The sequence below is a fragment of the Rissa tridactyla genome, chromosome 6, assembly GCF_028500815.1.
Source record: "Rissa tridactyla isolate bRisTri1 chromosome 6, bRisTri1.patW.cur.20221130, whole genome shotgun sequence".
NCBI classification, from domain to species: Eukaryota; Metazoa; Chordata; class Aves; order Charadriiformes; family Laridae; genus Rissa; species Rissa tridactyla.
In genome coordinates this window covers 51,341,905-51,355,748 of record NC_071471.1, presented here as the reverse complement: position 1 = coordinate 51,355,748, position 13,844 = coordinate 51,341,905, and the positions used below count along the sequence as shown (strand labels likewise).

General features: G+C 58.4%; 1 protein-coding gene across 1 annotated transcript in view; it reads left to right on the top strand.

Moving 5' to 3' along the window:
• Nucleotides 1–7,734: 7,734 nt before the first annotated feature.
• PSD (pleckstrin and Sec7 domain containing) overlaps nucleotides 7,735–13,844 on the top strand; it is a 35,498-nt gene continuing 29,388 nt past the window's right edge. The window contains 3 exon segments of the mRNA XM_054205816.1: nucleotides 7,735–8,517; nucleotides 8,597–8,699; nucleotides 9,175–9,655. Coding sequence (XP_054061791.1) covers nucleotides 7,735–8,517; nucleotides 8,597–8,699; nucleotides 9,175–9,655 — 1,367 coding nt within the window.

Sequence of the window (13,844 nt, the reverse complement as noted above, 5' to 3'; positions counted from 1 at the left end):
TATGCTTGTAATTACTTCTCCTCAACTGACCTTTTAGGGTTTCCACACCTTTTATACAATTCTGTATGTGACCACATTCTCCCTGTGCTGGGTCAGGCTGTGTGCCTGGGGCTTGCCGTCTCTATTCTGTGTAGGATACTCCCTGTACTCCTTGCTCTTACTCCCCCTTACACCCTTTCACCTTTCCCCGTGTGAGTCTTGAGGCTGAAGGTGGGGGGAAGGGATCACATCTTACTGTTGTGGAGATGAGCTGGAGAGCAGCTCCAGAGATCTGTGCTGCAGCACAAGCTGTGTGTCCTGGGAGGCTGCACCAAAGAACTGGTGATTTGGGTTGTTTCAGGCTAAATTTGTCTCTTTGGTGTTGTAGCTCACCATGGTGAGGTGGGTCTGATGAGTGACCGGCCGGCACCCAGTAAGCTCCGTGGAGAGCACACCCCACCAGATAGAAGTCTCCTACTTTCCTTCAAGACCATCTTTTCCCTGAGCATCTTTTTACCAAGAGATACTCCTACACAATTGTTCCCCTAACTGATGTGTAGGGAGATTATTTATGGCTCAAGCTGTGCTGGGGCCCCACCTCCCACGTCCTCAGGACAGGTTTTACCGTGCTGGCATTTTTGCCTTCTTCTCGAGTGCTGGAGCAGGGGGAAGCCCGTTGGCTCTGCTGGTGCTGCCCGGGGCTGGGACAGGGCTCAGGGGATTTCTGTAACGGCAGGTGTTCCTGGGGCATTACAGAAATATTTACAGCTCATTCTGAGGCCCAGCACGCAGATTTTGCTACCTCCTCTCTACGCCTCTGCTCTTCCAAGTCCGTGTCCCTCCTGCGGGAGCGGGTAGCCCCAGGTAGGGAGCTGGGACGCTGCGGGGGGCACTGTCAGTCGGGCAGGCAGCAGCTGTCCCCCTCATAAACTGTAGCTTGCACTGGCTCTTTTCCCTGGTAAGACATTTTGCAGTCTGTGTCTTCTTCCAGAGAGCCTTTTTTAAATCCTGCCATGGTCCTATGTGCTCACCCCATGCAAGGGAGCTGCAAGAGGCACAGGGTGGTGCAGCTGTGCTCTCCCCGATCCAGGTCTGGGCAGGAGCGTCAGGTTTGGGCAGGGGCCGGGGGGGAGGGAGGCAGGCAGGATCTCCAGCACTACCTTTTTGCCCTGTGTAAGCTATAGAGCATCATTTGTACAACAGACTGCCAAGGAAGGGTATTTTCACCATTTATCCTTAACCACCAGCCCGGTGGGATAACAGATAAGTGCATCAGCCCATTAAAGACTTGGCTTGTACTGCAGTGGCTTTTTCAATATACTGCTAGGATGTGGTTGGGTGTTGGCACCGGAGGCAGAAAGCATTAATTAGCACTCTGTAGTTAAGTCTAGGCCCTGAGGGAACACATGCAACCTCATCAGTTGCCCCGCAGCCCTCAATGCAGAGATGAGGGAAGTTCAGCTTCCCTTGCCCTCACTGGGACCCGTCTCCTGTGGGGCTGGAATTGCTGTTTCCATGGTGCTTCCAGCGAGCTGGGTGAGGAGCTCCCACCTGCTGATGGAGTGACTGTCCCACTTGCAGGGCCATGCTGTGCCCTGGGGCCAAAGCACAGCCCCAACCGACTTTGGCAGCGGTGAGTCAAAGTATGGTCTTTATGCCCTTTGCAGTGCCTTAAGCACAAGCTGCACCAAAGGAAACGGTCTGACAGCCCCCCCTGTGCTCAGGGGTGCAGCCCTGAGGTGCACCAGGGTGTTTGCACCAAATGGAGCTGCAGCTGCAGAAGTGCCCTCTAGAGACTGATCTGTGTGCCTTGGGACAGGCTGAGCACCAGCCCCTCCTGGAGCCAGCTGGGGGAAGGAGCTCTTGTCTACCCCTCTCTCCACCATCTAGATCTCTACAGTTGCCAGGACACTGTGACATCCCAGGCTGATCTCTTCTAAGCAAGAGGTTCATCATTGGGCTGCCCTGGTGACGCTCCTTTCTGGGCTCGGGGTGGGGAGAGTTGAGTTGCATGAAGGTGACCAAGGGCATTGCTGGCAGTAGTTAGAAAACTCCTGGAAGCTGTCTGTGGCTGGGCTTGAGGAACTGGCAGAGACCAGGAGACTGGAAGGGTTGACATGGAGCTGGGTGGACTCTCATGTAGGAAGAATGTGGTACCTGCGGGCAAGGACTGGAGGGCCTGAAGTGCCCAAGTGGCAGTAAAGAGGGTTCCCAGTGCGTGGCACTCCTGGCTCTCTAGCGAAGCCCTCTGGGTTGGGTCCGTGAGGTAGAGCATGGAGACTCTCCCTGCCCCCTTCTCAGTCATCTGCCAGAGAGGTTCCCTGCTCCCTCCTGTCCCTCATCATCTGGGGAGGGATTCACAGCAGGAGGGAACAGGGGAGCCAGGGCTAAATCCTGATCCAGCGGGGCTTATGTCAGTGCTGGCCTGACCCACATATGTGGGCACATCCTTCAGGTGTTAGAGCTGTGGGAAGGTGAGGGGGACATGGAGCAAAGCACAGTAGGGAGAACAAGAGCTTCTGTTGCTCAGAACAAGGGAGAAACACACATAGTTTGGAAGGAAATGTGTTTTCTGTGTATGGGCTGGACCTCCAGCCAGGGTGGCCTTCCCCTCTGCAGCTCTCAGCTGGGCTGCCTGCAGGCGCTGGGAAGGTGCAGGCACGCCTTGTCCTGGTACAGACACACCGGGAAAGCTCTGAGCTCTTCCACTTGGTTAAATTTGTCACTCTGGCTGCGGCTTAGAGAAAAGCCTTCCCCCTCCCCGCCCTCCTGCCATCAAGAAGCTGCTGAAGGAATCAGGTCGTTGATCCCGCAGCAGTGAGGCCCCTAATTAGCCCAGCTTCTCAGAGTCTGCCGCGAAAGCTGGCTGTGTGTGAGGCAGCTCAGGGACCCGCCGTCCCCAGCGTGGGGAAGAGGGGCCCCCACGCAGGCAGGAGCCTGGAGAAGCAGGCAGAAAATGGCAGTGCTTCAATGCATTAAATATGAGGAGAGCCTGCTGAGCCTGCTGCTTTCTCCCCACGTCTCCGTGCCCGGGAGGGGAGAAGGGGACACACTTTCTGGGTGACAGCGAGGGTAGGTGGGCACGGAGCTGGGCTCACTGCAGGCAGGAAAAGCAGCAAGGAGGGGCATCTCTCCCCAGATTCCTCTTGCAGGCACGGTGTGCACGTGAGGCCCCGGCTCCCCTGGGCCTCTCTGCTCGCACATATTTAGTAATGATTGCTGGGCTGGGTAATAAAGTGCTGTTTAATAGTGAATCGATCTGGCAGCCTGAGCGGGCAGGGAGCCCTGGCTGCCAGCTGTGGTGGCTGCCAGCCATGGTGGTTGCCTCCTGCAGACCCAGCATGGTGGCAGCAGTGTGGATGGGGACCCAGCCACAGCACCCCTTGCCTCGGCACCCGGCTGCCCTAGGCGAGCTATGCTCACACCCATGAGGGAGCGGGTGTCCTTGTAGCATGAAAGGATTTCATGAGACTGGGGTGGCATTTCATGTCCTGGGGGTGGCTGGTGAAACAGTGGTGGCAGGTCCCTCATGGTTTGGGACACCTTGGTACCTATGGCTGTGCTTGGAGTGAGACGTTCACCAGGAGAGATGAATCCCCAGCTTGGGTTCTGCTCCCCAGAGCCAGCAGCTCGCTGGGGATGGTCAGTGTCCCAGGACATGGCAGCTTTTTTCTTCTTGGCCTCACCGTCCCCAAGCAGTCGTGGGGCAGGGCCAACCTGGGCCCTGCAGTACAGGGCACAGCACACATGGCCACGCACGCTCATATGTGAGGACGTGTGCCCCACCGTCACACAGGAACGTGCATGCTGCTGAGTGGGGATGTGCCACACATGGCCATGCGCATGCTGATGAATGGGGATGCTCACACCAGGACACGGGGCTGCGTACGGTGTTCCAATGGGACATGCACACCAGTGTACGGGGTCGCGCCTGCCAGTGCATGAGGCCAGGTTCACATTGGCGCATGGAGACAGCACACTGGGGCACCAGGACCTGCATGGTGTTACATTGGGACATGACTCTTGGAGTCTTTATCAGGGAGTGGAGTGATAGGACAAGGCGTGATGGTTTTAAACTGAAAAAGGGGAGATTTAGATTAGATATTAGGAAGAAATTCTTTACTGTGAGGGTGGTGAGACAGTGGAACAGGTTGCCTAGAGAAGCTGTGGATGCCCCATCCCTGGAGGTGTTCAAGGCCAGGCTGGATGGGGCTTTGAGCAACCTGGTCTGCTGGGAGGTGCCCCTGCCCAGGGCAGGGGGTTGGAGCTAGATGATCTTTAAGGTCCCTCCTAACACGAACCATTGCGTGAGGACGTGTGTGGTGCTACACCCGGACACGCACACTGGGACATGTGGATGCGCACGGTGCTACACCCGGCCGGGCGCGCTGGGACATGGGGACGAGCACGGTGCTACACCGGGACACGCCCGCCCGCACCGGGGGACACGCTGTGGGTCCGGCGGCCACGCGTGTCCCGGTGCCTCGGGGCGGGGCGCGGTGCCCGGGGGGGGGGTTCCCATTGGCTGCCGGGGCTGTCAGCGGGGCGGAGTGACAGGCCCGGGCCGGGATTAGCGCGACGGAGAGCGGCGGGCAGGGGCCGGTAGCACCGCACCGCACCGCACCGCGCCGCGCCGCGCCGCGCCGCGCCGCGCCCGACGGGGCGGACTGAGCCGTGCCGTTCCGTGCCGTACCGGCGGCAGCGCGGAGCCGCGGCGCGCAGGATGCGGCGGCGGCGGCGGCGGCACTGCCGGTAAGGCGCGGGGAGCGGAGCGGGGCGCGGCGGGGGCTGGAGGCCGGAGCGGGGCGGCGCGGGGGGGAGCTGGGAAACTTGCAGCAGTTGTTGCGGGGTCGGGGCGGCTCATCGCCTTCCCGGCAGCGGGGACCGGCGGGTGGCGGAGGTACCGGGCTGCGCTGGCACCGGTGGACGCCCGGCGGGGCCGGGACCCGCCCCGGTGTGCCGGTGTGGTGGGACGGGTGCGAGGCCCCTGCCCGGGTGTCGGGACGGGGCGCGGCGGGCGGATCCGCAGGGGGAGCGGGCGGGCGGGCGGCTCCGCTGGGCCCCCCCTCGCCGGGGGGGGCTCCCTCCTCATCCGGATGGATGTCACATCCACTCAGGGCTGATCCCGCCGAGACGGGAGGTGCCGGGCGAGGGAGGCCGGGCTGGGGGGGCCGGGGAGGGAAGGGCAGGCTCAGCCCCATCTTGGAGTGGGGGGGCGCGTCCCCCTCCCCGACAGCCCTTCGGAAGGGGTCCCCTGTTCGCCCCACAGCCTGGTTTCCCCCGTTCCCTGCCACCACTGCTGACAGTGGTACCCCGTCCGGCGCACAGATACGGTCCATCGAGTGAATCCAGCCCCCAGCCTTATACCTCTTGCTTCCCTCCCATCCCTGTCCCGTTCTTCGCCCGTTTCCCTCGCATCCTCCCCCAGCTCCTACGCGCTGTCCCCGCACACCCCTTGCCGTGGGAGTGCTCTTCCCCCGCAGCGTAAGCAGGTCCTGCTGTCTGCTGCCTTCACCCTGCATCGCCCCGCTCAGCTGGGTAACCACTGGCACCAGGGGTAACCGTCCCCTGTTGCACTGGGTACAGCTCAAAGCAAGGGCCGCGAAAAATCCCTGGGCATCCCTTCGGCCTCTGAGAAACGGACAGCCAGGAGGAGCAAGTTTCTTGTATGTATGAGATGTTTTATTGAACAAATGAAATCCCTTGCTGATATGCAGCTTCCGGCTATCACACTGCAGCTCCTGAGTTTTTCGCTTTGAACACCTGTCCTGGGCTGCCCGGGCAGCCTCCCTGTAAGCTTTCCTTTGCAGGACTTCTCCTGCCTTCAGGCAGTGGGTCCAGCAGGGCTCCCTCCAGCCCACCAGTTTCTTACAGCCCAACCCATTCATCGCAGTGATTTAAAGAGCATCAATTTGATTCACGATTCAAATCAGCAAGCAGGAAGCCTTAGCTCCATCATTGATTTTTCATCTCTGTTGCATTTGTGCTTTTTACCTTTCATTATTAAAGAAAAGCTCACTCCGCTGGATGGTGTAACCATCCGGTTTCAGTGGCTCGCAGGCAGGCATGGCCTTTACTCTGAATTTGGTAATTCTCCTTTGATAACCGGGAGGACACACTGTGCTTATCCCATTTATTTTAGTAATAACTCACATGTATTAAGATAGGCTGTTTTTTATAGATTTGTTATGTTACAGCGAATGCCAACTATTCCTAGTGATAACTTTTTTTCCTTGGCATGTGTGTCAGTCTTTGTTGAGATAAAACGTTAATTTGAAATATATGAAACCCCCATCTTTATTATTTATCAGTTTACTTCAGCAACCTTGAATGTGAACACAAGCATAACAGGCAAGAAAGACTGTAAAAACAGTAACTGATATATTAAACAGGAGAGTATATTTTTTGTGGGGAGTGAATTACAGATTGCTGCTGCTCAGCAGGAGCCAGATTTTTTAGCAGTGCGATAGTGCAGATATTTGGGCGCCCGCCCCACAGGGGTGATTTGGGCTATTTCATTAAGAGTTATGTCTCTGCACCTCTGGAGCCTAAACACCATTGAAAATCCAGCCTAACACCCTCCAGGAATTTAATCCTGTCTGGTTTGTACTTGGGAACAAGGAGAAGAAATCATGCTTTCCTGTTTGCTACTGGCATTTGGTTTCTCACTTTCAAATGATGAGATCTAAGTGAGGGACTTAGTATCTTGGCATCTGTCAGAAGGCAAAAGCAGCCAAGGCAGTCTTCTTTGCACACCAGGAATTTGGAGGAACTCGAGGATGGATGAATACAAGTTTTAGCTCCACTGCGAGAAAGAAAAATGTCAGCAGCCCTGCCAGCGGCACCGATGGGGGCTCCATGTCCTGCCTTCCCCTGCAGCCGCCGGCCCACTGCTGTGGGGTGGCTGGTCTCACCTCCAGATAAACGTGCTCTGGGCAGAGGCAGGCAGGCAGGCAGGCAAACTGCGTGCAGGGTGGACAGGCTCCGTCCCCCCAGGGCGGGATTGTCATAACTGCTGCTTTTTGGATCTGCGGGTGTTGACAGCTCTGTCTGTGCCACCGATAGCGGCTGCGGCATGTGCCGGTGTGACACACTTTAAACCCGGGCTGACCTCCAAAGAGAGAGGATTCCTGCCCGTGCTGCTCCTGTTAAACTCCTTGAGCAAGTGAAACTGGAAGATGTCACAGTGATCCAGTATATAATTTTTTTTCCTCCTTATTGAAGTGATTTTAGTAGGCTGTGGGTAGTAAATACATTCAGCCCACAGCAGGATGAATGAAACCCATCTTAAAGTGCACAGTGTGCTCTCCCGCCGTGTCGGGGGTGCTGCTCTGTGGGGAAGTGCCTGAGCATCGTGGCACCCTGGGAAGAAAGCAAACACCTCAGGGTGCCTGGGGGCTGAGTAAAGGGCTGCCGGTGCCCCCGCAGTGGTGCTGGTATGATGCCTGCAATGAACCTCGCCTGCTTTTTGCGGCAGGGTGGGGGTTTGAAGGGGTCTGTCTCACCTGGAGCATCTCTTTCTCCTGCTGTGAGGGCAGGGCACCTTTCGCCTGTCCTCGCTGTGGCCCTGCTCTGCTTCTTGTGTCCTCCCCCCCTCCCCTAACCACCTCTCCTCGCCCTTGTTTCAGGGCTGCCTGAGGATGCGTCACCCCTTGGCCCAGCCACCATCTCAGGGGTGCTAGGAGCCCGTCTCGCCATCCCCGTGCTGCCCTGCCGGGCTCTGGACCTGACCCCTCCGTGGGCTCCTCCGGCGGGATGGCCCAGGCGGGGGGACCCGTCCGGTTCCACCCCGAGGAGGGCTGCGCCGCCTCGCCCCCGTCGTTCGCCCGCGGGGTGGACCGGAGGCCATGGCTGGCAGGGGGGAGCCCCGAGGCTGGCAGGCGCAGCCCCCCGCGCTGCCTCACCCCCAACCTCAACGCTGGCCGCCTCCACCTCCTGCGCAAGGGCCTGGCCCCTGACGTCCGCCGCTGCCCCCTCGGCCTCTACAACAGCACCGGCTCCTTGGCCCGCAAGCCGGCAGAGGCGGCTGCTTTCGGCAACGGGGGCTGCCCGGGCACGGGGCGCCTGACGGCCCCCTGCACCCCACGGCGTGGCAGGCCCATCCCGGCCCTCTCCTCCCCGGGCAGCCGCAGCCCGTTGGTGGCGGCGGCCCCGGAGGGACACAGCTCCGTCGTCACCTTCCGCTTCATTGAGAAGGCCAGCGTGCGGACCCTAGGCGGCCTGCCGCCCCCGCAGCCCCGCTGGGAGAACGGCCCCCGCAGCCTCAGCCGCAGCCTGGAGCTCGGTGGGGACAGGGGGTCCCCCCAGCCACAGCCCCTGCCCCTACCCCAGGAGCGTCTCCTGCGCACGCTGAAGCTGGAGGCCTCCGCCTCCGATCCGCTCCTGGCCGGGGGCAGGACCCCGGGGGGGACACATCCCTGTGGGAAGGAGCCCTGCGCCCTTGATGCCGACTGCCTCTGCCGCTCCCTCGCCAACGGGCTGCCAGAGGAATTCCCTGCCATTGCCAGGAGCCCCCTGAAGCTGGAGCCCCGACTCCAGGTAGGTGCTGGGGTGCCCTGCACTGGGCCCGGGCTCTGCCCTGGGGTCCGTCACCCACTCACTGCTGTCCCCTCTGCAGGGCAGCGCCTGGCCGTACCCCCGGCAGAGCTCGGCCCATGCCCAGCGCATTGCCAGGGCCAAGTGGGAATTCTTCTATGGCTCTTCGGACACCCCAAAGACAGGTAAGAAGTCATGGGGGGGATGCCCTCGGCCCAACTGACCTCTCCTTTGCCAGTCTGAATCTCAGCTGGGACTCCCTTTGGGGCTGCGCGTCCTTGGGACTTGTCAGTGCCCACCGGGCAGCTGCGATTCGCCCAAGATCCACCAGTCCACGTCCTCCTGGGGCTAGATCCTGCACACGCCAACCTCCCGCAGAGTCCCCTGTGGCTGTGCAAAGGGGGTGTCACGGAGCCCTGACCCCAGCCCCCTGCTGCCTCTGCAGAAGGGCTTTGGGGTTCAGATGGGGCGTCAGGGTTGGCTGTGGGTGCTCCAACACCGACAGCACCCTGTCTCTGCCTCTCCCACCCTTTTTCCTTCTGGCTCCCCCTCTCCATTCCCCAGTGCCCATCACACGTGTGACCCCGCTCTTGCTGTGTGTACGATGCTGCCCCACGCCACAGCTCCCCATGGCTCTGAGTGCTCGGGGCTCCTTTGCAGGCTCCTCTGCCCCTGACTCCACTCCCCTGGCCGAGCCCCCCAAGAAGCCCGTCCGCCTGCTGCCCGCTGAGCCACCAGGGCCGGTGCCCGAGCACAGTCTGAGCCACGTGGAGGTGGAGATAGAGATGTCTCCTCTGGGCGGCCAGAAGCTCGGCTCCTGCGAGACTGGGATTATAAGGAGGACGGTGAAGTACTCAGAGACAGACCTGGACACCGTGCCGCTGAGGTGCTACCGTGAAACCAACATCGATGATATCCTGGCTGAGAAGGAGGAAGTGGATTCAGCAATTGAGAGCCAGAAAGACAGCGAGAGCAACCCAAGCTTCGGAGGCACACCAGGCAGGAGGAACAGCACGCCGGAGGAGCCCCCTGCCCTGGCCACTGGCTGCCCGAAGGATGGGCTGCGGGATGGGAATGTGGATGAGGATGATGAAGTGTTTGAGGCAACAAGGAAGGAGAACAGGGAAAGGTGAGGCTCTGTGTGTGAGGGCAAAAAGCTCCTCTCGCCCTCCTTATTATCCCCTGCATAGTAAAACGGGCTCTGCTGAAAGAACGTCTGAGCCAAAAATCCCAATAGCTCCATGCAGGCTGTGTGTGGGGGTCAGGTGGGGTCCTGGATTGCCCCTCTGGGACTGGGACTGGGACTGAGACTGGGAGAGGGCCCTCACTGCCCTATGGAAAGAGAAAGGCAGCAGAGGTGATCCAGCCCTGGGCGCTGTGCTGTGGGCCCTGCTCCCCTGGGGTGAGTCCTGCAGCTCAGGTTGCCCAGCTGAGATGAGGATTCCCGGCATAACTCCCACCATGTTAATTACATCCTGCCCTGGTGCTGCCAGGCGTTGGGGTGATGGTGTCAGGGCACCTGAGCCCAGGCCGTGACCTGGAGCTGCTGTGTGCTGGCAGACACTGCCGGGCTGCCCTCCCCTCCACAGATGGCTGTGCTTTGTCAGTGGGAGTGGTCCCTTTTGCTTGGCCTCAGTAGATATTTGCCATGTTTGGGAAAGAGTGGGAGATGCACTGGGTTTGAAAAAGCCTTTTGTTGTCTTTTGTGTTGTTTTTCACTTGTGTGGCAAAACACCCTGTGCTGGGAGGCTGGTGGAGTGGGTGACACCAAGGTTATCGTTCAGTTGCCCACCCATGGGCAGCTAACGCCGTCCGAGCTGCCATCTGGCACTGGCAATTAGGACCTATGGGAGATAGCGTTTTGGCCTGGTGGCACAAGACTCAGTCCATGGAGTGTCCTCTGGAGTGGTGGTTTGACCATGAGGAGTGATGGGCATCATCAGCCTGCCCTGGGAGTCATCAGGAGGAGGAGCTCCAGGGCACTCTTTGGGACAGCCACATGGAGGGGAAAGGTCCTGGCAGGGAGCGGGAGATGCCTATGTAGGCAATGGCAGCCAAGAGCATCTCCTGGCATGTGTGTCAGCAGAGAGTCTTGGGTGAGATGAGGGGACTATGTCATTAGCAAGTGCTCCGCAGGAGTGGGGAGAGGTCTCGCTTGGGAAGCGCAAAGCCAGGGTAATGCCTGGAATGGCACCTGGCAGCATGCACTCACCTGGCTGTGCAAAAGGCAGGCGGGGAGCATTTAGGTGGAAGAAAAGGAAAAGGGAGGGTTTGGTGTCAGCAGTGGGAAAATGAGAATTTACCCCTGCTGGTATCCCTGCGCTGGGAAGGGGAAGCACGAAGGTGCTGGGCTGATGGGGAGGGAAGGTGTGTATCCAGAGAGAGATGAGCTCCTGCTGGTTTGTCCAGCCCTTGCATCTCTAGTGGGGGAGATGGATACATTCCTCCCTGCTGCCTCCACTGTCCTCAAAAACTTTGGATTCTAGAGAAAAGCTGAAAATAAGCCATTTTTTATATATATTTTTTTGAAATTAATAGTGATGGAAGTTTTGAGTAAGGCATGAAGTTATTATCACTGCAAGCAAGTTCTTCAAGTCACTGTAACAATTATCTTGCACAGTGATATTTTATTTCCAAGTATGTACTAGGCCACTACAAGTCCGATGACCTGTAAGCCTAGACCTGCTTTTTGCCCTCTGAGACACCTTACTGTAGCTCCCCAGACAGCGCTTGGATGTGTCCTTAAATGCATTGTTGCCCCTAAAGATGGCGGTCCTGGTACAGTTACCAATGTGCATATAGGGGTGTCATGTTCATTTTACACGGCTTCTTTGTAGACCAGTGACTCTTTTGATTTGCAGCCCCCTGAATATTCCCCAGGTAGGTGTAGATCCTGCAGACAGTGTCTTGAAAATCACGAGCCTCAAACCGTGAGCTTGTTTAGTTCCTGCACCACAGCCCTGGGTTTTTGCTTACGCACTGTTTCTGAGCTCTGGAGCTGCAGTCCCCCTCCCTGTTTACCAGTCACCAAGTATTGATGTTTTCTACTTCAAGCTTTCTGCTTTGCCTGCTCACAGGAGGGGTGATGCTGGGGTCATTAAGAAGCCCCCTGGCCTTCCCGTTCTGTTGCTGCAGGGGCTGCTGTACCCCAGGCCTGGCCCGGTAGCTGGGAAGGACCAGCCCTACAAAATTACTGCCGCACCTTTGGATGCTGTTTTGCAGCATTTAGACATGTAAATCCCTTTGAAAATCTAGCCTTAAAGGTTTAGCATGCTCTGCAAGGGGGATTTTGGCTCAGTACTATCTTGTCCTTCATGTTCTGACCAAAGGGCACCTTCTTTGGTGATTTACCCTCCCAAAATAAGAGAGGGTGCTAACAGCTGGCCGGACATTGGGCTAAAAAAACCCAACACCAAATCAGATGAGACTTGGAAAGCAACAGAAGAAACAGCGTCTTCTTCCAGCAAATCTGCTCCCTGAATATATTTAGAGTCAGATCTATGGACTCTAATGACTAGTCTAAGCCTTTACTGTCTTTATTCCCATTAGTCCCAGAGAGCCGAGACCTGTCAGCGAGAGCAGGCTCAATTCCCTTCCTCCCTGAGCGTCAGCAGACGTGCTGGCTAAGCAGGAGGCAGGGCCTGGCTTGGCCCGCAGCACTGGTGCCTTGGGCTGATAAGAGAGAAGAGGCTTTACTGGGGGGTGCCCCGCTCCCCGGAGAGCACGGAGGGCTGGCAGGAGGCAGAAACTCCTTTTCTCCCTGTGGGCAGAGCAGCCCCACCCAGGAAAGCCCTTGGATCTGCTACCTTGGGAGCCTTTCCAGAGCCTTTGTGCTTGCCGCTTGGTGGACAGAAAAATAACTGCAGGGCAAGCCTTGTTGGGGATTAAAAAACTGTTACAGCCCTGATTTCATCAAACCCTTGAGCTTAGGCTCAGCCTGCCTCAGTAGCCACAAGGCTCTCATGTGCTGTGCTGTGGCTGAGCCCAGCATGGCCACAGAGCCACAGCTCGGGATGATAGTCCTGTGTCCCGCAGGCCCCTGCTGGTGGGGCTGGAGAGGGGACACTCAGGGTGACACCAGCAGGTGCCTGTAGCTTGTAGGGGTGGACTGGGGCAGCATGACCCCAGTGTGATGGCATGGATGTGGCAGGGCAGTGTGGGCAGCCGAGGGGGGACTGCAGCACCCGTGGTGAGCACCTGCAGCTGAGCAGGGGCTGGAATTGGTCACTGAGTCCTAAGAGGGGCAGTTGCAGAGCTGGAGGAGGTGTGTGAAGGAGTCTGGGGGAGTGCAAGGAGCTGCTGGGGCTGGTGTGCACCAGACCTTTTTGTTCAGAGAGGAATAAAGCGAGGGGCTGCTGGGTGGTGCTGAGACCCCTGCACAGCACCTGTTGTGCCTGTGCAGGCAGGAGGAATGGGGCATGGTTGTGGCAATTAGGGGTCTGGAGGGTCACAGGAGCATTTGGCAGAGAGAGAAAACCTCTGAGGGCCTGAGGAGAGAGATTTTTTCCCCTCTTCACCCCCCCGCCGGGGATGGCATGGCTCTGCAGCACCAGGCAGGGAGAATGGAGCGAGACCCTTCCCTTCCATCAGCCGTCAGACGCAGCTGCTGAAGTTCATTTTTCAGACCCCGTGGTCCTTGGGGGCTTTGGCGCTGGCAAGCAATGCAGTGTGGCCGTCAGCTCCTGGGGTCCGCTTCCCCTCCGTACTCACCGGCCCTCTCCCAAGGAAGGCTCACTGCCTCTCCCACCCCAGCTCAAAGCTATTTGCTTTCCCGCTGCCTGTCGCCCTTGCGCAGATGCTCGATTACAGCCTCTGCGTCTCCTCCTCTCCTCTGCTCCTCCCAGCTGCATTTGTCTGGCTTGGTGATGGTGTGGTGACCCTTCCTGGGGGGGCTGGAGTGGGGCGCGGGGGAGGTGGTGGCTGATGAAGCATCTAGGTCCAAGCAGGAGTGGTGTGTGCAGCCAGTATTGCGCCTGTGCTGCTGTGACTAGATCCTTCTGGAGCTGCATGGCTTTGCGCTTGATATTTTAGGGGTGGAGAGATTGCTTCCAGAGCTCGGATCGTGTGGACAAAACCAGCTGTATTTTTTCTGTGGCTTGGTGGCAATATACTCGATCACAAGAATTAGCCCAGCTCCCTCTCCTGGGATTAAGGTCCCTTCCATCCGCTGGCATTGTCCTCCCCGGCACAGCCCGTCGCCTTCCTTATGGATTCAAAGCACAAAACGAAGTCAGCGGCATTAGCTCGGTTTCGCAGCTTGGCGGTAAGGACAGTGAATGCACATTTGCATCTGTAAAGCTCATCTGCAGATGTTAAAGAGGTCTTTTCCG